The sequence below is a fragment of the Petromyzon marinus genome, chromosome 54, assembly GCF_048934315.1.
Source record: "Petromyzon marinus isolate PM22_M1 ecotype Great Lakes invasive population chromosome 54, UKy_Petmar_22M1.pri1.0, whole genome shotgun sequence".
In the NCBI taxonomy this organism is placed as follows: Eukaryota; Metazoa; Chordata; class Hyperoartia; order Petromyzontiformes; family Petromyzontidae; genus Petromyzon; species Petromyzon marinus.
Window position 1 is genome coordinate 11,024,566 of NC_133720.1, and position 25,632 is coordinate 11,050,197.

The 25,632-nt window shown below is 42.9% G+C and overlaps 1 protein-coding gene across 5 annotated transcripts; it reads left to right on the top strand.

Annotated features, from left to right (window-relative positions):
* Positions 1-1,131: 1,131 nt before the first annotated feature.
* On the top strand, positions 1,132-24,668 carry LOC116954189 (uncharacterized). Of its 5 annotated transcripts, XM_032974692.2 has the most exons (9): positions 1,162-1,212; positions 1,735-1,879; positions 7,758-8,138; positions 9,614-11,027; positions 11,696-11,892; positions 14,378-15,408; positions 15,647-15,752; positions 22,384-22,459; positions 23,229-24,668. In XM_032974692.2, the coding sequence occupies exons 2-9, from the start codon at positions 1,835-1,837 to the stop codon at positions 23,411-23,413; spliced, it is 3,435 nt and encodes a 1,144-aa protein (XP_032830583.2). In that variant the 5' UTR covers positions 1,162-1,212; positions 1,735-1,834; the 3' UTR covers positions 23,414-24,668. The 5 variants fall into 5 exon arrangements, with proteins under 5 accessions (XP_032830586.2, XP_032830583.2, XP_075908303.1 ...); XM_032974695.2 differs by lacking the exon at positions 1,735-1,879 and having other exon boundaries at positions 1,132-1,212; XM_076052188.1 differs by having other exon boundaries at positions 1,164-1,879.
* Positions 24,669-25,632: the final 964 nt, after the last annotated feature.

Consider the following 25,632-nt stretch of genomic DNA (forward strand, 5'->3'; position numbering starts at 1 on the left):
TGCGTCCTGTCCCGTGACCTTCCTGCTCAGCGAGCACTTTGAACAAGTTCCACGTGTTACTCTTTGGTTTTTTCGGTAAAGTCATGTATAAATAAGAAATAATAAAATAACACAATAGCGTACGACGTTTCGGTTGCAACACAAGCAGCCATCATCAGGTACAGAAGAGCTAAATTCACGAGAGAGAGGAAACACATAACCCCAGATGTATATACAGACACCCAAGTAGGGGGAACTAACACAGATACAACAGGGGACACAGAGAGAGAAGCACACCAAACACAGGGTTTAGCAAAATTTGGAAACCATATAAAGCAACACAGACGGTCGGTCAGAACACAATTAACGCATAGTCTGGTTGATTACGCTATTTCAAAGATTGCTAAATTGTAAGTTAGCGATCTTTGATGATGGCTGCTTGTGTTGCAACCGAAACGTCGTACGCTATTATGTTATTTTATTATTTCTTATTTATACGTGACTTTACCGAAAAAAACAAAGAGTAATAATTCCTGCATCTTCTTTGGTTCTTTCGGTAATTCCTGCAGTCACGAAAGCTTCGAATCAAGTCTCGACTTCCACGTGGCTCGAAAGTGCACCGAGCCCGGCACAGGTGCGGTTGCGGCGGCGGCGTCGGCGTGGTAGCCCGTGACCTTCGTGGCAAGAAACAATTGCTGTGATTGTCCCACCTGATGACGGACGCTCGTGTGCTGCGTCCGAAACGTCGTGATTTAATTGAATGTATTTTCTACCCACGTGACTTTACCGAAAGAACCAAAGATTATGGATCCCTGCAGTCACGAAAACTTCAAATCTACATTTGGGGGTTTATGTTATTGTGCGTTGATAGTGAGCGGCGTGGTGGTGATGATAGGTGGTGGTGGGTGGTGGTGATGATAGGTGGTGGTGGGTGGTGGTGATGATAGGTGGTGGTGGGTGGTGGTGATGATAGGTGGTGGTGGTGATGATAGGTGGTGGTGGGTGGTGGTGATAGGTGGTGGTGGGTGGTGGTGATGATAGGTGGTGGTGGGTGGTGGTGGTGATGATAGGTGGTGGTGATGATAGGTGGTGGTGGGTGGTGGTGGTGATGATAGGTGGTGGTGGTGGTGATAGGTGGTGGTGGTGATGATAGGTGGTGGGGGGTGCGCCTTTAAGAGCAGGACGTGACGTAGAGACACACACCACGCAGTGAGGGAGCCTCGCTCGCTAGAGGTAATCGCCGGGTTCGCTTTAACTCGTCCCCACTTCACTGACTGTCGGCACCCCCACCGTCACCGCACGTCTCAACGTCGTCTTCGCCCTCTACTCCGCTCACCCACCTCGTTCTTTTATTTTTCGTTGCGTGAGGAGGGAGGCAAGCGGGAGAGTTCGCGGCATTCGTTTGCCGTTCGCCGCCCCCCGTGCGCACTCTCCCCTCTCATTCTTCCTTTGAGGCCGCCCGTTCTCCGCGTTCGTGGTGGTGGTGACGAAATGGAGGCGAAGCATTGAGGGGAAAGAACAAAGTTAGTCGCCTTGACGAGGGGAGGTGGTGGCAGTGGCGTGATTAACAAACTCGCGGCCGCATCTTCGCGCGCTTTTGCCGCCTTCGCAAATCGATCAAATTTACGTGAACAAGTTGACGCGGGACCTTTGGTGTTGGTGGCTGTGGTGAGTGTTTGTGTTTTTTTGTTAAATTAAAGCGTATATATATATTTTTTTAAACTGCGGCGCAAACTTGTGCCCTTCGTTTAGCAGCGCCCGTTGAGCAAAGATTTGCGATGTAGCCGGCGGTGGAAGGGGGTGGGGGGAAAATCCGCGCGAAGACAAAAGGAGAGAAACGCGAATCGCCTAAAACATGGCGGGGTTCGTCGCGAGCGAGGAAGACGAAGCCGCGATGAAGGTACGAATAGTGTGGGGGGCGGTCAGGGACGACCCAGCTGCGTGCTTCGCGGTGCCTTATGAATTAACGCGACGGCGGTGTTTATATGTGCCGAGGCGTGTTGTGGGGGGGTTTTTATTTATTTCCACGCTCGCGAGGAAAGGGCTACCCCCTCCTCATCCACCTCCCACAAGCCTGAGGCCCGGTCTAGGTTGTTGGAGGAGAGTAAAAGAAGGTGACTTTGCGGGGTTTTTTTTTTTTAGAGGGATGTAGGGTGTGTGGGAGGGAGGGGGTGTTTTCTGCCGTTACACATTCTAAAAGAAGACAAATAAAATAATCTTTACGCGGGAGTTGTGTTTTAAAAAAAAGGTACACGTCTGTTCAAGTGCTGAAGATCTAATGAGAGTGCTGCACCCCTTATGCCTCCTAATGGCTGCCAACTGACACAAAATGGCGGTTGCGATGCCAAAAGGCCCACGAGGCCAAATTTATATATTTTGGTTTGGGTTGAACTTTCATTTTTTGGAAACTTTAATTTTAATGTTGACTGCTTTTCCCCTCGTCATTGTGAAAAATTAGGACATTTGTTTGAAGGACGGTACTTTTGAAATATCTTTTTGCGCTGCTCCAATTTGGCAGCGGCGAGGTCCACGAAGAATCTGGCGCCCGGGTACCGAACTTGCGTAGGCCAAGATTTCTCCCATTTTTGAGTCTCTACCGGATTTACGCAAGGGGAATGCATTTCTGTGAGATGTAAGAGTGATACAGCAGCCTTAAGTTTACAATTACATCGAAAAATGCCTGCGCGCACACAAACACGCGTGTACCATCACATACAATTTCCACAAAGTAACAGTTACACGCACTAATAATAGGGTTTTTCTCCTTTTTTCTGGCAACAAAACTGAAACCTTTTTACAAGGATTCATGTCTGCATTAACCACAATACCTGCAGTCAAAATGCAAACAAAAACATACTATGATAAGATATGCATTGTCCTTGAAACTGATTGGTCCACACCAAGGGACGGCTTTCTTTTGAGCCTCGACCCAATTGGTGCTCGACCAGATGACGCCAAAAGGCGTACTCTCATCCACTCGTACAAATAAATGTACACAATCACATTACTTTTTAAAACAACGTACAACTTGCCCTCATATTCTTGGTTCTTTCGGTAAAGTCACGTAGAAGGGAAACAATAAAATAATAAAAATATATAGCAATTCTCACGACGTTTCGACTGCAATACCTGATGATGATTGCTTGTGTTGCAGTCGAAACGTCGTGATAATTTTATTTTATGTTTTTATTTTATTGTTTCCCTTCTACGTGACTTTACCGAAAGAACCAAGAATATGAATCCCTGCAGTCACGAAAGCTTTCAATCAAAACTTGCCCTCAGTCAAGACGTTGATATGACTGACCATGTTGCACAGGGAAATGATGCAATAACGGAAGCTGTGTTGCATCAGGATTGTTTTTCTGGTAGCTGATTGGCTGGTGTAATGGGAGTGATGACGTAATCCCTAGCAACCACTGATATGCATCCATATTTGTGAGATGGTTGGGACGCGTAGATAACTGGGTTTTGTACTAAGTACTTTTGGGGCATACGTGACTCGTTTCCTGGTAGGGTCTCCGTGGTTTTTTTGTACTCTGGCCCTACTTACTGGAGCAGTGCCATTTTATCTTTTCTTCTGAAAAATAAAATAGGGTTTGGGCGGGGGAAGAAATTTTGAAATTAGAATACTGCTGGATGTCACATCTGAGTGTACAGGCAGACCTCGTTTAGCGCGACTCGGTAGAATCCTGATTTGTTATAGTGCTCTATGTCCTTGAACATTTTCCCCCAAAAATTAAGAAAGTTTTAAATATATAAAGAGCGGTTATGAATGAGAACACGGAGTGCTAGCCGAGGAAACTTACCCGTCCCTTCATTTGCTCAGCCAATGAGAGCGACAAACTCTCGAGCCAACCAGACGCCACCCCCCCATGATTCATAGTCATGGTTACATTTAAAAATATTTTGTTACAGTACAGTATTTGTTTAGCCAGATGAGAACTCGCAAGACTAGGATAGAGTCTCAGGCTCCACCTAAAAGAAACTTAGCCACAAATTTAGGCTGAGGACATCGCTTAGATCACTGAGGTCCTGGAGCTGTATCTGAGAATGCCCCGGATTAGCAGCGCAGCAGTCTCGCCATCCTCGTCTCCCACCGGTACCTTGTAGGAGTACACTAGAATGCACTCGTGAATACAGTACATAATACTGACGTTTTAATAAATTAATATTTTAATTTGTGAAATATTTTCTAACTATTATTAGTGCTATTACCGATACCCCAAATGAAGTGTTCATGTATTACACGTATGAAAGGAATAATGCTTGTGGGGAACGCATCCCCATACAATGGTGTGACTCCTTTTTGCGCTGATTCGATTAGCGCTCGCGTCTCCAGGAACCGCATCTTGAACGCTAGGCGAAGTCTGCCTGTACCTCGGTGTGACTTCCTAGGTGCGCGCCTTCAGGTTTTCAATCTTTGAAGGCACACTGTGATCAAAATGGTGAAAAAGACTCGTGCGGGGGTATTTCATAATGGCAAATAACAATGTGTCTAAAATACCTTTTTAAACCTATGGATGTTACCAGTCATGACAAGGATCAGAAACGTGGACAGACAAAAGAAAATGTGATGAGCTCAAGTGTGCAGGGAAACATGGAGAAGGTGCGTGCTTAGAATTACAGATAAAAAGAGTATCATCGATGGGACCCATTTTTTTGTCAGTACGGGCATGTCTCGCTTAACGAGCAAGATACGTTCAGCAAAAATTTCTGAGCTACGTTTCAGCCCCAAAATGTTCTTCTCTTGAACAACTTTTCATTACATTTTGATTTAAAGCTTTCGTGACTGCAGGGATTTATATTCTTGGTTCTTTCGGTAAAGTCACGTAAAATTCTCACGACGTTTCGACTGCAACACAAGCAATCATCATCAGGTGTGAAAACCACAGCAAGAATTTGAAAAAAAGTGGCTTTTTTAACGTTAGCACCACGGAGAGCGATTTGGCAGTTATTCAGATGGACGAGTCATCTATGTTCGGAAAAGAGGAGGGGGGAGACAAAAATAATGGATGCGGTCTGAAATCCACCGTAAGCGTGAACAATCAATTAAGACCCGAAATGGTTTATCAAATCCTTCCAATGATTGCTAAGCCAGAATCCATCTTTTCATTACATGAGAATTTTTTTTTGAAATCATAAAACATAAGATGCAATAGCTACCACACATGTAGAACCACAGTACAAGAACCCTCATGGCCTAAACAGACTTGGGGCAATTGCTGTTGGCGAGCACCTACAAAGGCCAGTTCGGCACACAAGGGGTGGATAGCCAGCACCACGCCCATCCACCATTGTATCCCTAGTGGTGATGTTTATGCACTGCAGCAAGCTGAGTCGACCTAGCGGAGGCTCGGGACCGGTTCAGATAATCGTCGCTGGTGTTGGCCGTGAGCCGGAATTTAACTTGGGTCACCGGGTATGTGGCGCTGCGCGCGAACTTCTACGCTGCCGCTCTCCATACCCACCCATTACACTGCTACCACGAGGCTCCTTTCCCTCACGACCAAACACGCGTGCACTCAGCAGAGGAAACCTCGTAAACAAACAATTGTGGGCCGTGGTGCGCCACGTGCCACCACGGGACGCATTTGATCCATCGGTCTCCGCTCGTTAAGTGAACATTTGCTCGTTTTGCGAGCAAATCGGGCTCAATTCAAATTGCTCGTTATAACACAAATTTTGATAAAGAATGCTCGTTCAGCAAAGGCATGCCTGTGTGTAGTTAATGCAAGACTTGTAAGAGGTGTTTATTTGGTGTTAGAAAATCTTAACACGTGTTCTTGATGAAAAGGGTGAAGCCTATTCTTTTTTTTCCATCAGAGTAAAATGTGGATGAGCAAATGCGAATTGAAGAGATGTGTATTATTCAGGAAAGTAAATGGGCTTCAGTAGTACACGCCTCCATGAAGGTATAATAGCTGCTGGGTAAAGTGACAGGAAAACGGGGGAACAAGCCCTAGAGCAGTGGTTCTTAGCCTTTGGTGACTACCCCTTTTTTAATTTTGTTTCAACCGAGTACTCCCTTGCCTGTCCCAACATGGTTCTGAGAAATAACGGTATGAAGAATGAACAGAAATATTTTAACCAGTTGTCCTTTTTCGGAGGCATCCTAAGTAGCTAGAAACTACACGTGAATACAAAAATGCAACGGATGCTCTGCATACATGACAAAATTTATTTTACGCTCGCCGCTGGTTACTCTTTAAAACCACTGTTTGGGTCCAATGAGTTTAAAAAAAGCTATATTATATCGTTCTAGATTACCATATGTATTTAAATGTTATCGTATTTATTTTATATTGCCAGATTCATGCATGATTATTCACCAATGACTCATGATATAATTTCACATTTATAATTCACTTGAAATACCCCCAGGGTTCTGTGTACCCCTGTTTTAGAACCACTGCCCTAGAGTACAAACACCACTGCAGAGATCAGCTCATCCTTGAAGCCACATGGGATGTGGCACCAAAGGATCACATGGGATGTCGTGGCGATACCTTTATTCACCAGTGGATTGAAAGTGACCTATGCCATTTGTGGGGGTATTTTATTATTTTTTAGTGAAATTACCACGACAAAACTTCAAGATCTAATTCACGTAATGGCAGAATCAGTTTTCATCGTACATTGGTACGTTAGAACCTCTCCCCGTGACTGCCCTGTTGCCATCCATTCCAGCACTGCACCAGAAATGAGCGGTACTGCTTTGCTTCCAGGGTTTGGTTCTCGTCAGTGGGCATTGGGATGTCGCAACTATACCATAATAAATGATCTTTTTGTTTCGTAAAATCTCAGGTCCGTCCATGACTTTCTTTGGGTTACAATCTCAAATATAAACTTATATCCATGGGGTCCTTTCATCCGGTCCATGATTGAAGATGATACTTTGAGATTTTACGTTTCCAACCATTGCAGTCGTTTGTCAATTTTAAGTGCTTGCATTATGCAGTAATTTCAGCATTTTGTAATGTATTGGCGAAAAATATGTAAACTAAATTCCGTGTATTTAAAATGTTTTATGTATTATATTTTTTTCAGAGATGTTTTGTTTTTGCACAATTGCACTTCGTAACATTAAAAGAAATACGATTCATAATTGGTATATTTTGGGTTTGGTCATGTAAAAATGTGTGTAAACGATCCTCCATCCGACAACGAATTCATAAGTGTCACGATCAAATGTGCCAAATTTATTGCCGTTCAGCATGATGGTGTATTTGAGGCGTAACCTCGCAACATTTACACGAGTACAATTGTTTCACTGGAGATTACATCCAGCATCATCAGGTTGTTAACAGAGCTCAGATCTCAGGTGAAAGTGCTGCCTGATCCGGGTCCTTAAGTAGATGCCGTGTCATCATTGGCACAGTTATGCACGTAATGTAATTTAATAATGGCAGGAGTTGGCTCGTGAGGAATTTAGTTGTGTTATATAATATGGTTGATTAAATCATTTATAATTACATTTCGGGCACCACTCCATAGCTTTCGGCTCTGTTGAACTGCTAAATTTATAACGACTAACCAACTTGTACCATTTGCACGTCATCAACTCATTCTTTATTATAATGTAACGAATTAAAACACCAGCAATCTAAATAAAACTATTATGAATAATAATATTGGTCGTTAAAGCTCATGTGTGTATATATTTTTAAAAATAACTGTATACAGCTTTGGATTAACATGTTGCTTTAAAATTTAGAATAATATTTTTATGCACAGTTTTTTTCCTGTCATGTGTGTTTTTAATTGTCCTTCAATCATAGATGGGAAGTCGAAGGAAGTCACCGCATTCAGTGATTCTTATTGATGACACGGATGTGGATGATGTCGAAATTACCGGAGCAACATTTAAGTCTCCAGAGGCAAGGTCTAGAGATAGAAAGAATGCAGACTGGGAGCTTGCAAAGAACATTAAAGAAGATCCATTGGTGCAAAACGATGTTCGGATAACTTATGTGTGCAAGCACTGCTCCTTCCGAGCGCAAGGCCTGCCAGCCTTTACGGATCATTTAAAGAGAGCGCATCCCACTGCGGTGCCCAATCCGATCTACGTGTGCCGCCAATGCAAGTTTCGCACGCCAAGCTACGAAAGCTTTATGGAGCACAATGCCGCCTCCCATCCCACTCGCGTCCGGACAGAAAAGGTAAGACCTACTTTAACACATGCAGCTGCTGCACACACTTGTCTTCCATTCCACGTAAGAGGAAAACTTCTGATTTTTTTTACTTACGGTGAAGGTGATGTTCTCATGGGGTTGTCGTCTAGTTCTCCGATTATTTTAATTGTTCTATCAAAGTCGATTCATTCACCCCATTGGTACCCTATAATGGATGCAGCACTCTCACCTCTTGCAAAAGCCCAGCTCACAAGATAACTGGTGCAAAAAGTGCACTTTCTCTGCTTTTTTTATGACTACAATCACCACCATTCAACTTACACTTTGGCGCCAGAATTAAAAAATGAGACCGCATGCATGTGTATGTGCGCGAGGGAAGATGGTGACAAGATATATAAAATATTGTATAATACAACCATGTCACGCAGCATGAGCAGGAGTGTACAGACACACCGCACACGTGGAGATAAGAATCTTAAGCAGCGTAAAACACGCGCAAAGCCGAAACGTCCACCCCTGTGTTTCGGAAAACAGACCTCTCTTAGGAAACCGTGTGCCATCGAAAAACGCATATGATAAAACCGTGTTTGGCCAGGTTTTCCTGTATTATACTTTTAAGAAATTATTAAAATGTAAATTTTCTTCCATTAAACGAGTAAAATATAAAGCGGAAACCTCAAAGTTGTAGTAACATTTTACTTTTGACTTTATTTTCCAAGAGTTCTTGCGTTAATGCTATGTTTAAGTTGGTATTTGTGGGGAAGAAAATCTTGTGACAAATGTAGCATGGAAATTGTTACGAGACGGAAATGTATAGAACAGTGACCTCCAATAGCCAATTTCAATTTACGTTTTTACTCGGTATGTAGTTGCAGTCGGAGGAAGCGATGATGCAATGGTTGGCACACTGCACTCTCAAACTCTCAAAACGGTGACCTAAGTTCGATCTCCGGCCATGGTTAACCAGTGATATCTGACTCGCTGACCAATGTGGTCCATCAGAGCCCCATGGCCGACAGTGCATGGAGTGGGCCTTCATTTTTCATTGGATTGCCAGGGCTCTGAATCATTTTTAGTGGGACTACTCTCATCAGTATTCTTTGGGTCTTTCAGTAAAGTCACGTATATAGGTTAACCAAGCCTTAGCGGCGGCCTGAGAACAACGCTGCATTCTGCAAATAATGAAGATGCTGCTTGGCTGTGCACAAATGCACTCTAAATAATACGAATTAAACAGGCGTGTGTGTAGTATTCAATTCTAACCAAAACGGCATCTTAAGACCCATTCGCTGCTCTTGATTTCAAGGATGCAGCAAATTAAGTTTGCAACAAAATAGCAACAAATGCCTTCTCGGCAAGAGGAAAGTGTACAAAGTACGATTGGATACATTTTATACAAGGTATGCATGGAAGCAGCTTGGTCACTGACCACTGTGTAGATCTATACATGAGCATTTTTCAAATTATTTACTTTTATAATGTTTTGCATTGCCTGCATCAAGGAACCTGAGGTGCCAAAGCAGATGACGGCAACAGAAGTGTGCAAGAAGGGGGAAAACTCTTCTGCCAAGTGTGTTGCGGTCAATGTACTGGCACAGAACAAAGAAACAAGTGCGCAATTTTTGCCGCTCGACGGTGGGATGATAAGTGGCAATTCCAGCGATGATGAAGTTGAGAACCATCGAGGTAAACAAGTTGGCAAAAATGAACCTCGGAAAGCTTCTGATGTTCCGCGTGCGTCAAACGCACTGGAGGTGACAAATAGATCATCAGCACATAGAGCTCATTTGGTGGATAACAAAATATCTACCCCTAACATTAAAGCGGTGAATGACACATCTACACCAAACACTAGACTGATGAATATGGCAACACCTACATCTCCCGCCAATGTAGTGAATCACGCAGTGCTACTCAACGCTCATGTACTGAGTAGCAAAATTATTGCTCAGAATAACATGAATGTTGAACCTTTGAGAACCACTATAGGAGCAAACACAATCCCCATTCAGAATGAGCTGAAAATTACCACTTATAAGAAAATTGCTCCAAAACGGCCTGATGTAGAACCTCTCTTCAACATAAAACAAAAGTATCAAGGATATCCTCCACCACAATCGTCAAAAGCCAACCCGACACTGAATGGGGGAAAAGAACCCTTGAAAAAGATCTCGGATAATTTTTCAGACGTTCACACCACGTCCAGTGTGGATGAGGATTTGGACAAAACCAGCTCTTTGAGTGATGAGTGCGCACTGACCATCTCCATACCTTCAAACAGTATTCCATCCTACAACCCTGCCATGGATCTAAACCCTTACCTTATTAATTCGCTAAGGAAGTTCCCTTACCCGCTGAGGACCGAGATCTGCTATTTGGCGGTCGTAACGGGTCACACCGAGTTGGAGGTGGCCATGTGGTTTATGGCGCAGCGTCTCCTCAATGGGATCAGTTGGACACCCGAGGAGGTGGAAAGGATAAAGAGAAAGAGCTTCGTCACAAACTGTTTGCGCACCACGGGAAGAGTGCAGAGCGACTCCGGTTTCGCCTCTGAAAATTCATCCACGCCAAATGGCAGAGAAACCGGTGATGACAATAGGCCAGCGACAGAAGATAAACTATCGAGTTCGAGCCAAACAAAAACCACCGTTGTGGTCCCAACTCCACAGCCCGTGATCGATACTTTAACTGTGAACAAGAAGCGCAAAGCAGAAGAGAACCTGCCCCAAAGTGTCACCAATGGCAAAAAATCCAAACGGAAAACACACGAGCAGTTAACACTTCTTCGAGAATTCTTTATGAAAAATGAGTATCCCAGCAAGCAGGATTGCCAAGAACTCGCCAAGAAGACGAACCTGACCCCTTCGCAGGTGATTAAATGGTTCCAGCATCAGCGAACAGACTCTCAGAACTCAGGTAACGTCAAAGCTCACCTTGTCGCACAAACGGGGATGCACATAGAACGATTAGTATTATTGGCATATTGGGAATGGTGATTGTGGGGTTGAGGATAAAAGGGGTTGCCTTAGTGGCTTGCCAAATAAAATTCAGATTCTTGACTTTTTAAATAATTGTAACATCTTTTTGTAGTAATCCAGAGTTATTTTTTACGTAATTATATTTAGCTTGTATCTTATTGGACTGTTCTTTCCATTGTTAATACATCAGTGAATTGTAACTGACGTTTGTGGTGCAATTCTCCATATTCAATGTATATTTCTCAGCCTTTGATTTGTTTCATGTTTAGACATGTTTTAGTAGTACATGGAGGTGTTTTAAGGCTTGTATTTGTAAGGTTTATTTTCACATTGGATCAGTTGTAACTCATTATTTGGCATATTTCTCATGTGAAAGGGATGTAATTTGTTTGTACTAAAAGCCATTCTTGCCTCGCGATATTTACTCAGGTTGCGGAAAACATTAGTATTGCTGTGTAATATAGACCTAGCGTTCCATGTTATTGAAGTGCTTTTACGTGTTCGAGTAAAGCTTTACACCTCATTTGCAATCAATTAAGTATTTTATTAACCCACTATCAGAGGAAACTAAGGTTCCTCTAATATACGTGTGTGTGTGTGTTGCAGTGGATCTTCCGGTGAACATTGCTGATATTAAGTTGGAGCAATCGGAAAATAAAACTGCCAAGGAAGCGGCCTTGCCTCAGGTTTTGAGGGATGGTGACCAAACACACAGCAGATCTGAAAATGTGAGAACGGCATCTACATACCTGCGAAACTACTACATAAACATGTTTCCTGATTTCACTCCACCTAAATTCAAGGTGACATCTTTTTCAAAATCTTCCCTTGGGGTTTTTTTTATGTACAGTCAACTCTCGATTATCCGTGAACCGATTACTTGGGTTGCCTATATATGCATGTTAAACTTTTTTGTACCGTTCATAGTCAACCGTGCTAATCGGAGATGCGTAACCATTATTCACGCCTTTTACATGTCCTGTTTCGGTTAATGCTCTTCTCGTCAAGCGTCTGGTGCCCACGGGACTGCAAATGAAATTGCCAAGTAAACTATTTGCTTTAAGATACAGTAAAAAATATACCACACATTACTCCCATTCTAGGTAGGTAAACAATACTTACATGTTAACCTAATTTGCATATGAACATTCACGTTATTTATTAATCCGGATTTTGCCTCCTACCCATGAGCACGGATAATCAAAAGTTGAGTGCGGTGCAGCTTTTTTGTAGGCTGTACTGTCGTAGTTGCAATCCACCGATTGTAAACTGGTAGGGTTCATGTTGCCAGTATGGCCGGGTAACATTTCCCGGTGCCAGTCACTTGTGCCTTTGCATTTGAGAATCATGGGAGGAGACTAGTGCCTCATTTCCATTACCACCCTAGAACCAAATCTCATGCCAGTCCAATAACCCAGAACAGTAACCACACCCTTGGCCGCGGTCTTCATGCTCTTGTGAGCCATGAGGCTTCTTGGCCTCATCCCCCACCCGTCTTGATTCCTCCAGACCCTACGACTCTGCTTGGCCAGGGGGATGGGCATCGAGAAGTGATACAAATTATCCTTCCATTTTGGATAAGTTCAATATATTTAACCTTTCTTGTATTTGAATTGATGTAATATGCTCACCCACCCCGACTGGACATCTGCAAAACATTATCTTTGTAGCTCAACAGATTTGTTATATTGTAAATTAAGATTCTGATCCCAAAGATAACATTTGCAGCAGTCATAATTACAGAAAATAAAAGGACTTAAATGTGTAGCGTAGCTTAAGAATGAAACCAGTGGCTGAGGTCCTGGAATTTCATGGGGATCAGTTGAGACATGACCAGGCTGTTGTGGGATGCAGGCTTTCTGACCCAGCCCCTGTGGTTTTGGTCGGTGCCAGCAAAGCTTTCGGTGTGTAGAAACGAGGCACAGGATGATAGCTTCTATGCATATGATGTTACTCTTTGGTTCTTTCGGTAAAGTCACGGAGAAAGAGAAAATAATAAATTAAATAATAGCATATGACGTTTCGATTGCAACACAAGCAATCATCAGGTATAAATGGAAAAAAAACCTAGTAAACTTAGAAATATAATGCAATACAACACAGAGTCGGATAACATAACAGTCAACCCCCTATCTGGTTGATTACGTTATTCCAAAGATTGCTAAACTTGAGAGCGAGACAAAACACAGACACGGAGACACATAGACACATAAGCAGAAAGAGAGAGACACACAGGCACACAGAAACAACGCCTCTGTCGAGGCCTTAAATAGAGAGAGAGGGGGGTAGAGAAATTAGCATGTCAATGAGAGATTTCGAGCTTTCGTGACTGCAGGAAATAAGAGCAACACAAGGGGAGACGGAGAGAGAGAAAACACTAAATCAAACAAACTTAGTAAAATTTGGAAATGCAATGCAACACAGAGTCGGTCAACACACAAGGCATAGCCTGGTTGATTACATCCTTCCAAAGATTGCTAAATTAGAAGTTAAGTGTGAAATTTGAGAGACGACACAGACACGGAGACACGACAGATACACAAGCAGAGAGAGAGACAACACAGAGACACAGAAAACAAGCTTAAGACCTCCACCTAGAGGTGGTTCAAACTTGATTTGGAGCTTTCGTGACTGCAGGAATTACTCTTTGGTTCTTTCGGTAAAGTCACGTAGAAAGAGAAGATAATAAATTAAATAATAGCATACGACGTTTCGATTGCAACACAAGCAATCATCATCTACCCCCCCCTCTCTCTCTCTGCCCCCGTCTCTCTATTTAAGGCCTCGACACAGATGGGTTGTTTCTCTGTGTGCCTGTGTGTTTCTCTCTCCGTGTCTGTGTTTTGTCTCTCTCAAAAATTTAGCTTTCTTTGGAATAACATAATCAACCAGGTAGCGTATTGACTGTTATGTTAGCCGACTGTGTTGTATTTCATTATATTTCTAAGTTTACTAGTTTTTATATACCTGATGATGATTGCTTGTCTTGCAATCGAAGCGTCGTATGCTAATATTTAATTTATTATTTTCTCTTTCTCCGTGACTTTACCAAAAGAACCAAAGAGTAATTCCTGCAGTCACGAAAGCTCCAAATCAAGTTTTTCATATGATGTTACTTTTTCCTTTCGGTTATTGTGACAGCATATTTTGGTCCGTTGAAAGATTGTCAAATAAAAAAAAACATGGGCTAATACAAATAAGGGACATATATAAACATTTAAACCACAAAAGCAGCGGAATTGAGGCATTTGTCAGTAAAATGAAGCAATGTTAAAAATTGCGCTTTAGGAAAAGACGGAGGTGCAGTTGGCGGTGCTGGACTCCAGCTTTGAGCAATGGCCGTGGCTCTTGGAGGACGAGTTGGAACGACTGCACACAGAGACGAAGTTGACTCGTCGTGAGATCGAGGCCTGGTTCAATGATCAGCGGCAGCAGCGCGGGATCCCAAAGGATAACGTTGCCGTCGCGGAGCTTGCCGAATCTCGCCACTTGAAAGTGGAGAGGACTGAAAATGTTCCCCACAATTCAAGTATGGAAAAACTCAATCCAAGCGGACCATTGGAACCCGACAAAGGCAGCATCGAGGTTGTTCTTGAGAACGACAACTCGAGCGATGACTTGGAAGAGGACTGCGGCGATGACAATGATGGGTACGACCAAGAAGACAGTGAAGATGGCAGCACGATGTCGCTTAAAACTGTCAAACTTCCACAGGGTCAGTTGAATCAGGCACCGATGTTGGGTAACCTTGAAGCAAGAACAGCGGATACCACGCAAGGGCAGCGACGCTTTAAGACGAAATATCAGTTGGAAGTCCTTTCAGCCAGCTTCTCTCTGGACCCTAAACCCAGCAAAGAAGAAGTTAAGCGCCTTGTGGAAGTAACTAACTTGAGGCAACAAGAGATTGTGTTGTTTTTCAAAAGGAAATTAAAGGCCAAGCGAAGAAGTGAGAAACGCAATAAATCTTCCTCTGCAAATGGTAAAATTACTATAACCACAAAAAAGGACACAGAATCCAAGAAAACGAATGACAGTCCAGGGCATGCTAAAAAATCCAAAACGTTGTCTCCTCCGCTCAGTACAAAGAAAACGAAAAGCCAACTTAACATTCTCAAGTCTGTATTTGTGCGAACGCAATGGCCCACGAACGAAGAATACACGCAAATGGTGGAGATGACAAAGCTGTCGCGAACTGTCATTGTTGGTTGGTTTGGGGATATGCGCTACGGGTTCAAGCACAACCATCTACGCTGGATGCGTGACTTTGATACTATGAAAAATGACAACGGCTTAAGCAAAAGATCTACTTCGTCCGAGGAGTAAGTACCGTTCTTGTTTTTCCCATCCTATGTGTATATAGTAACCACAGCAAACGTATGTTTGGTGTTTAGAAGAGTAACTTGAATTGGTTGAAAAATATTAAGCACCTTGCACCTCATTCAGATTTGGGTAAAATTTACATTGTCTAATCCTTTTTATGAACCTGGGCACTTAAAAAAGGTTCTGATTGACACAAAACGTGGGAGCTCATATGGTGGTTTTTTTTCATCACTTCAGGGTAAATAAATCCCACAGTGACCCATTGGAAACAACCTCGTCTTCATCAAAGTCGAATCTTGATGAGAAAATGATTGTGGATGAAGAAAACGATGAAAAAGATCAGGTAAGAAGTTGCAATGATCAGAGTAGGTAGATATATATATAATGTGCCATGTTTAAATGTTATTTTCTTTTGAAAGGTCCAATGAATAGGTAGGCAACTTGGCTTTAGATGTGCAAGTTATTTGCATGTGCAACCAGTGTTGAACTGGGGCTCTAGTGTGGGGGTACAACAGACTCCCAACTTGGACTTTCTCCTGCAGAAAATCCTTGCGGCTACCCAGGCAAGAGAGCTGGTTTTGCAATAGTCCAACACTTGTATAGGTTATAACATGAGAATAGGTTTTTCCCCTTTTTTCTGGCAACAAAACAGGTGTTCCGATGTTAAAACACCAAACTGGAACCTTTTACACGGAATCATGTCTGCATTAACCACAATACTTGTGGTCAGAATGCAAACAAAAAACTTAATATATGCATTGTCTTTGAAACTGATTGGTCCACACCGGAGGCAACTTTCTTTTGAGCCTAGTCTCAAACGGTGTTCGACCAGAGGACGCCAAAAGGCGTACAGCACAAAGACAAGCACTTTCAGAGTAACGCATTCTGACCACAATTATTGTGGTTAATGCAGACATGATTCCTTGTAAAAGATTTCAGTTTGGTGTTTTAACATCAAAATACGCTGCCAAGCTTAATGTTTATTAGGACGTTGTCTTTCCGACAGCTCTGTTCTTCACCTGAGGACGGCTGCTTGTGTTGTGGCCGAAACGTGAGAATTTTATTATGTTTTATTATTTTATTATTTCCCTTCTATGTGACTTTACCGAAAGAACCAAGAATATCGTAACACCTGTTTTGTTTCCAGAAAAAAAGGGAAAACCTATTCTCATATTTTGGTGCTGGAAAAGGAGGTCCCATGATGTTGGTTATAACATGTTCACACTGGAATGCCCCAAATAGTTTTTCTCCCCTGAACATGGACATAACGCGTCACCTAATAAGTATGTCACGTTAATTGGACATACGGGAGAGCATCCTGGTGGGCATACTGCCCTTTTTCTTTATGCCTTTCTGTGCTTTGCAGTTAAACAATTTTAAGTAATTTTACTATTTGTTTCTTATTTTTATTAAAGCTTATTTAATCTTACTTTGTATTTATTTGTTTTAACAGTAACTTTTAATGTAAAGATGTTACAGTTTTCAAAGCTGTATTTAAATTTTCTCTGGGTTTTATTTATCTTATTTTGTGTTTTACATTTTTAACTGTTATCCTTTTGGGGTTTTTTCCTCCTACACCTGCCCTTCTCTGAATGTATGTTGAACTTTTTTTTTGCACCGTACATAACCAACCGTGCTAATCGGAGCTCCTGTGGGTATAGACCCACGAGGGCTGCCCAGCTACTAGTGACTTCCTGGCCGTTTAAAATTCCTGGTGAGAAAGGTGCGTGGTCGGACCAACCAGTCCGCTTCCTGCTCCTGTCCTTTTGGTCCAGCCTTTGGGTGCCTCCTGGCTCTGCCTCCCCTGAGCCTCCACGTACGACACCCGCTGCCTGCCTCTACCACGACCCTTAGATGAAAGAGTTTTCCGGTTTAGTCCGCGAGGCCTACCCAACTCGCAAGCCTGCGTGCGCTGCATGGCTGGGTGAGCCTCGATCGACAGGCAACCTTTGATCACTTGGGTGGCGCTGCTCTTCTGCTTCTGTGGGCTTGACTGCCGCCTCATCATTACCTGCTCGGTTTGTGACCAGCTCACCGTTGATTGCATCTGGCTTGAAGAGTATTTTGACCAGCTTGCCACACAGCATGTGTCCAACTCTCCTTGGCAGGAGCCTAGCTTGTAAGTGTGGCGAGGTTAAATCATCAACACAGGTACTCATCTCTGTTCACAACTAGACCATTGTGGATTTATGGTGTGTAGTGATGATGTTCACCCGTGCAATCCTCCTGAGTCTCCGGCCTACATCCTTGCATATTATCCCTGATCTGGAGGCCAAATGTCGTCAAATGAAGATTTTTTGTTACCTTCCCTACATTCATCGGGGGAAAGGGTCATGGCAAAAGACCTACGACTACCACCACCTTGGTGGCCTCATGCAATCTCCGTGTTGTGTGGTCACTGTCAGAAGCCGGAGCCCAAATATTTGGGAGTCGATCATTTTCTCCTACGGCCCTTTCCTACTCAAACCGCATCAATAAGTGAGCCTGACGGCCTCACCAGTTTCCTTCTTAATGTACGTTTTCTTAATAACAAACACATTGTTGATGAGTTTATCAACGACAATAATTATGCCTCGCAGATACATGATACCAGCCAGCTGATCATCTGTGCAACCAGGCGTCACGCAGTGGTCAATGAACACTCCGTCAGTGCAGGCCTGAACTGTATCTGCATGTTTGACCAAGTGTGGTAGCATTGGTCCGAGCAGGCCTTCCACTGATATAATCGGCAGCCACCAATTGTCAGAGGTGTCATGAGGGCTGATTAAGTCAAGTAGGGGTAATTTAAGCCCCAAGTAGGAACAGGTGACCCACCCCCAAAATGAGGCTAATGCGTCAATGGCAAGGCAGCAGGGAGTAGTTGACCACATCTATAAAGGGTTGAGCCAGACCTGAATGATCATGGACCATGGAGGGGTTCAAAGGCAGAGGAGTGCAGCATCAAACCAGCAGCACCCAAGGACAACTGTCGCTTTGACAAGAAACCAGCCTTTGAGCCTGGGGCCTGGTGGTTGTGCAGGCTAGAGAGCAGAGGTGTGTCATGGACGAGAGAGGTTACAGCCGGAGATTAGTCGGAGAAGAAGCCAACGGGTGGCCAGGAGATGTACCAACCAGCGGTGGTGCTCTTGTTAGGGCAATATCCAATGCGGAGGACTGAGGCCTCGTGGTGGCTCTTGCAGCAACAGAGTGGTGGACAAGGCCTAGGCGAGAGAGCAGAAGAGGTAGGGCTTGGTCAAGGAGCCCCAAGTGCCCACCTTTGCATGCCGTAATACCTCCTCTTAGTAGGCTAAGAGGAGGCCTAACCAGCCGTGTGTGCGATTGGCAGAGCTGTGGGCACACGAGGTGATTGTGTGTGTAGCGGTTTGTTGCGAGCACGGGAATGGTAGCGGCTCGGACATCGGGTGGAGGATGAGCACACGAGGCATTGCGGAACTCCATGAACGCGTTGGGACTAGGTTAAAACGACGGTTGTTATGGGTTGTGCCAGTATACTGCCACAATGGATTGTGGCGATTCCTTGGTCTGAGCTCCGTATTAAACAGGACTCGTATTCTTATCTTAGCTCCACACACTCTCCCACCCTGTCTCTAACCATCACACTCCATCCGTGGTACTTGTCTTGAACTTTCCTCTTTAAATAATGAATACGTAGTATGACAGACGAGGGTTTTGGGACCCCACGCGAGCCCCGGGTTTTCATGCCCGAGCTGGCCGTAATACCAGGCCCCTGCCCAGTGGATATATTTTTTAGGGGCAAGTCTTGATCTTCTGCCCCCCCACCAGTCGGCCTTTCAATCATTTGAGCATCTAGTACTAGAATTAAAGGATATCCGATCTGTGACAGTTGTGCCCTTTTTACTGCCCACCCGGGGGCCTCCACCTCCTTGGGGATCTACCAGAGTTAATTTGTGTTATGGCCTGCATCCGATAGAATCCGGCTCCTGGTTGATTTCAATAATTGCATAGACTGACTAACATGTTATTTTGCTAGGCATTTCCTAGCTAATCTTTGTTTTTTTCGGTAAAGTCACGTAGAAATAAGAAAAAATAAAATTGCATAATATACGACGTTTCGATTGCAACACAAGCAATCATCATCAGGTAGAGGAAACACATAACCACAGATATATATACAGACCTTAAGTAGAGGGAATTAACACATATACCAGGGGATACAGAGAGACGGAGCATCACACTAAATCAAACAGGGTTTAGAAAAATTTGGAAACTATGTAAAGCAACACAGACGGTCGGTTAAAACACAATTAACGCATGGTCTGGTTGAATACACTATTTCAAAGATTGTTAAATTGTAAGTTGAGTGTGAAATTTTGATAGAATACATACCGTAGAGAGACCTATGGGGGGAGACACGCACAGTTAAGAGGTAAAGCAGCTCTGTACCGAGGCCTTAAATAGCCAGAGATGGAGGGACTGGGTCTCAGAGACAATGGGACACAAATTAGCATGATACAAGTTGTCAGGCACACAGAGAGGGCGCCGCAGCGCACACTTAGATACACCCAGGCACACAACTATAGGCAGAGACAGCACAGCGACATAAACCCAATTTATTTCCTTGCTACTTTTGACTGCTTCAATGTCACTCAATATGTTAAGTCTCCGACCAATATTTGCAATCATATTTTGGACTTGCGCACTCCAGGACTATCTGTAGCTAACCTTATCCATTGTTGACCCTGGTGTGTCAGATCAGTGGTGTTGGTTTACATTTGGGTTCCTTTCAACTACCATTTTAAAGCACCAGCCTCTTCATACGTTTTCTTCCAATTGTTATGTATCCACTTTCCTTTTGAAGCAACAGTGGATTTCAACCATGAAACCCTTATCCTGCTACTCAGATGAGTTGTGTACACTGAACGTGACTTAGCATGGCTAAGCGAACCTGGAGAAAATAATGTCTTACCACATCCATTATCAAGATTTTAAGCAAACGTTGGCTTACTGAAAAAAAGCACTGAACCTTGCCCATACTAGCTATCTTTTATCTACTTTTTCTGATGCCTGGAAAAACCCGAAGATACATTTTTCAACTGTTCATTGGCTTCTCCATTTTCCCCTTTTTCTTCTCGTAATACATTACAAGCTGACCAGTTTCTTAAGTTTTTTTTTTTACAAAATCAACAATCTGCTTCTCCATTCAATCTCTGCCTTACCACCTTGCCAACTGTTCACACTCCAGTGATTTATATTTTCTCTTTTTCAGAATTTTCCTTCTGAGGTTGGCATCATAAGCAGCTAGATCCTGGCCCACTTAATGTCCTCTGGAACCGTTTCCTTGGCTCATTCATTCAACTTCCATCTCTTACTGTGTTCATCACTAATCTACTCCATTGTGGTACTGTCCTTTCACTCTTTGAATATACTGTTACCCCTTCTACTTAATCCCGATGTTATCAGTAATTATTGCCCCATCTAAAAATCTGCCTAATCTCTCCAAAGTCCTCGACTGTCCATTCACCATGCAGCTCCAACACCACTTGCTTGTCAGTGACCTAGATCCCTTTCAGTCTGGTTTCAAGCCTGGTTTTAGTATGGAAAACAGTCCTGGTGAGGTTTTCAATTATTTTTTGGTTTCTGTAGATGCAGGCCTGTGTACTATGTTGTCCTTTTGGACTTTGCTGCCTTTGAAACTGTTGATCATCCCATCCTGCTTGAGTGATGGGAAGGCTCCATAGGGGTTTCTGGAATTGCCTTGCAACTGGTTCACTTCGTCTCCAGCAACCTCTACTACTACTACTACAGCAGAAAAAGGGACAATTACAGAGTTAACTACCAACGCAGAAAATCTGTAACTTTGAATCCGCGGCTCGCGGCGACCTGCTAAACATCGTCTGATACGGCCAGCGCAGTTTCAGGGTCTTTGGCCCAAAGACCTGGAACACGAGCGTATTCATCCCCGAGTCTGCGCCAGTTCCGCAACAGACTCAAAACAGTGTTGTTTCAAAGGGCCTACTTCAACCTGTGATCAATGCGCATTCGTGATGGACTGGACCCATAAGAGTGCACAATATCAAATGTTCTTACTCCGATCTAAAGCAGTTTGTCAGCCTTGGAGGGCAGCATTCTGATACGCGTTCTGTTCCCTTTGGTGTGCCTCAAGGTTAAGTCCATGGCCCACTCTTGGAGATACGGGACCCCGCTTGGCCATATTTTATGCAAACTGTCTCGGCTTCAATTGTTATGCTGATGACACAAATTTAAACGTATGCTGAATGTTCCCTTCAAGTGTCCGCTTCTGGTCTGTCAGGTTCTCTCTTGACATTTAAGGCCTGGTAAAAATCTAATTATATTAATTTACATTTTTATAACCCTGAGGGATGTTGCTTGTTGGGTCCCCATTCCAAACTTTCAAAGGCTGGTATGGTCTGTCTGACAATTGATGACCACAATATTCATGCTGCTCAGGCAAGTTCGCAGTCAATTCTAACCAGCCTGAATGACAATTTAGGCAAAATCTAGGTGGTCTGAATTTCCGCGAAAGCATTACCGATTCAGTGCGTGGGAAATTGGCCTGCTTAGAAGAGCATGTTGTTTGGGAAAGAATATTAGTGCCTTTGAGACCTGGATAGTAGTGGAGACCAGCCCAGTCACCATTACTTCCAAACATAGCCGCTAAATATCTACTAAATATTCCTAGCTTAACCAATATAACTTTTGCGCAAAATGCATTTCAAAAGTGAGCCTTTATGAACAGCGATGAAATACAATGCGATTCAAGAGAGTTCACACTTCAATAAAATCTAAATCGTGAAAGTATTTTCAAAGCAAATGAACAACAGGCGACGATTATAAATTGCACTTAACCGTTTAATGCAATCACTATCAAACAAACTTCTGAAATTATAAATGTATGGATTTATCAAGCTGCTGTTAAAATCCATTTAATTTCTACCTAAAAGTGTGTTTTTTCAGTAGATGGCGGTGTTTGCTTTTGTTTTGTGTGAAAACAGCAAACGGAAGACGAGGACGAGAAAACGACAGATTTTAATTACAAGGAAGATTTTTTTAATTTCAAGGAAGCAAAAGGTAGAGAGGACACTACTTTTCCTATTATTTTAACAAGTAGTTCTACTTGAGAACCTTTAATAAAATGGGTGCTTATGCAAAAGATTATTGGTACAAAAAAGCTAATACAAATGTATTCATTTTTAAGTGTTTAGCCTTGCTTAATCTTCTCGTTAACTGATGTAAGCAACTGTAATACTAGCCGGGTGTAATCCATGTGATTATTTATTTGTTTTGTTGATGCCATGTTTGATAAAGACTACTATCTCCAAAGATGCCGAACAAGAAATACTGTTGAGCACTGCTGTCCCTGCTGATGTTGCAAAAAAAGCAGTATTGGGTCCTACCCCAAACCCTACATGAAAACTCAACGAGCGGCATTCCTTAATGTTCAAACAAGTGAAACCCAATGAAGGCCTGAAATTATGAAAATATGGTCTATGGTTGAATACAAATCTGCAAGGACACCGAGTGCCAGAGATGTTTTTCCCTACAAACATGGGAGATGCTCATTTCCTCAAACAACGTGGAATTTTAAAATACTAATTTAATGATTTTAAACCTCTACAAACAATGCTCAAATTTGCGTGACTCTGCATGGCTTCATTTTGATCGCTGCCCTATAGATTTGGATGCCAACGCATGGGATGGGCTACGAGTGATTACAGGCTTCATGTTGACCACTTGCTACCGCGAGGCATGTGCAGGAGACCTACAGATTTTCTAGGAAAGGGCAATGCACATTGGTAACTAATTTTTTACCTCCGCTTTCTGTCTGCTCATGCTGCAGCTGCTCGACGCGGGGAGCGCGGGGATGGGTATGCGGCTTCCGATGTGACGGACAACAGCGACAACTGGGGCGAGGGGAATGTCTCGGAGGAGGAGGGGCACTCCGATGACAAGTGCAGCAATGTAGACTACTTGGAGGTTAAATCGGACCAGGCCACTGGCGACGGTGGCAAAAACTGGCCGTGAGCAAAAACAATGACGTGAGATGCAAACGAAAATGTTAATGACTTTAGCGAGTGTCATCGGCCGCATACGCACATTTGCTCAAGGCACAGCTGTTGGCAATTTAAGGACTTCCTGAAAAGTTATCTCGTTTCCTCCCCCCGAGAGAACTGGGGGTTTTTAAACCGTTTTATTCCATTTAATTTCTTTCAGTTTTTAGAAAGTACTTTAGTGGGTTTTTGTCGTCTAGGTTTTTTGGTAAATTTTTACCTGTATTTTTGTCCAGGCAGCATATGCGATGTACAGTCCCCCCAAAAATATGGGCCATTGTTGATATTGTTAACCTTAGATATTTTAAGTTTAATAAAGGGGTGCAGCCGAAAGGAAATGGCAAGATTGACCTTTTTTGATAATGGAGCATGACCAACTTGTAACAAAGTAATATTATCCATAACAGGTTTTTGGGTTAGATCACGTAAATATATAAATATGTCGTTAAAACCTGCCACCACCCGACAGCCAACTAGTAAGGGTTGTCATGTAAACAGAACGTGGCCAATTGGTTACTAGTACAGCACACCGATGTGTTAGAGAGCCAAGCCACAACATTTACAATCTGAGTGCGATGTTTCGCCAGTAATTACAACTAGCTTCATCAGGCGACAGCCAGATTTGTGACAAATTTGTCACGTTCTGTTTGCGTGACAACCCTTGTTGGCTTTGCCGGGTGGTGGCGGGTTTTAACGACACATTTGTTTACGCGATCTAACCAAAAATCTTCTTATGGATGATATTGGTCGCGAAAGCTTACGTGTTAAACCAAAGTAATATTTGAAATGTTGCTTCTGGTGTATATAAACTGCTCTACGACATCTTGGATGGGCAAAGGCAGCGAGTTGAGTGTGATCTCTACCATTGGCACAATGTGACTGTAATCAGCAGTAGCTACTTCAATAAAACGCACTGGCAAAAAATAATCATTGGGCAGCCTCAATGCGGAGTGATGCGACTGGTTTTTTTTGTGGAACATTTCTGAATTGTAACCGAAAGTAAAAATGTTCTCCCATTCATGGTTTTTCCAATGTTTCTTTAAATAATCTGTAAATATTAATGCTGGATTTCCATTTGTAAAACTTGAAATTGTGTTTTTTCTCTCGTTTTGTTTTTTTCTTGATGTCTAGGTTATTTTTATTTTTTATACTATTTTATACCATAACGTAGTTTATTCAACTTGAGATTTAGAGAATGGATGCCATTTTAATAAACGTCTTTATACCAAGCTGTGGAGGGTTTTCTGTATGGTAACTATTGAACTTTTACCGATAATTTGACATTCGAATGCATTCGTTTGTGAGAATAATTGAAGACCTATATTTGCATTCACAAATGGGTGTAAGGGTCTCTACCACTTCTTGATCTTTGACACACCATTACCACTAAACTAGATTTTGACTTACAGCTAAGTGGAATGTTTTTTAAAGTCTTATGTGGTAGGCAACTAAGTTCAGTTCTAAAGTGTTTTATTTAAACAATTTCATTAAATGTAGGTTGGCAAAATAAATTTGGGAGAACTGTATTTAGGACAATTAATGTTTCCAACATGACATACAAATGGATTCTCACCTGGCAAGATAAAATGACTCTCTTGCATACCTTTTTTGAAGTCTGCATACAGGTAGGAATGGATGTTTGTGAAAAGTCCACGAAGCGAATTTCCGTCAATTGGAACCATATTTTCCCACGACTTCCATTGTATAACTGAAGGTGCATTCCTACAGATAAAAAATAACAAAAATCCGCCCCATAACTTAACAAAAGACGACACAACAAACCATTGTTTAAGCCCATTGAATGGAAAAGTGGTACTTTTATATTAAAGTGTCATACAATAATTCAAGGTACTGGTTATTGCTTTGTAGTCCATTTGCATTTCTGATATCGCTTGCACAGTGGCATCTTTCCAGCTGGATGGTGAAGACTGTTTTTTATGTGCAGAGGTAGTTTGTTCCAGCGAAGCAGAGGCAAGAAGGGAAAAGGAACGAAAGCATGGTTGTTTGGGCGCAGGGTGAAGTGGGGTGGGGGATACACAAGGGGACAGTGGATTGGGAGCGCAGACGACGGGGCTGGGACACGGTAAGATGAGCAATCAAGGGGTGGGGCAAGACCATAGGGTGGGGAAATACCATGGAGGTATTTGAACTCCCCTGTCAGAAATGTAAACTGACAGCGATAGATGGGGAGCC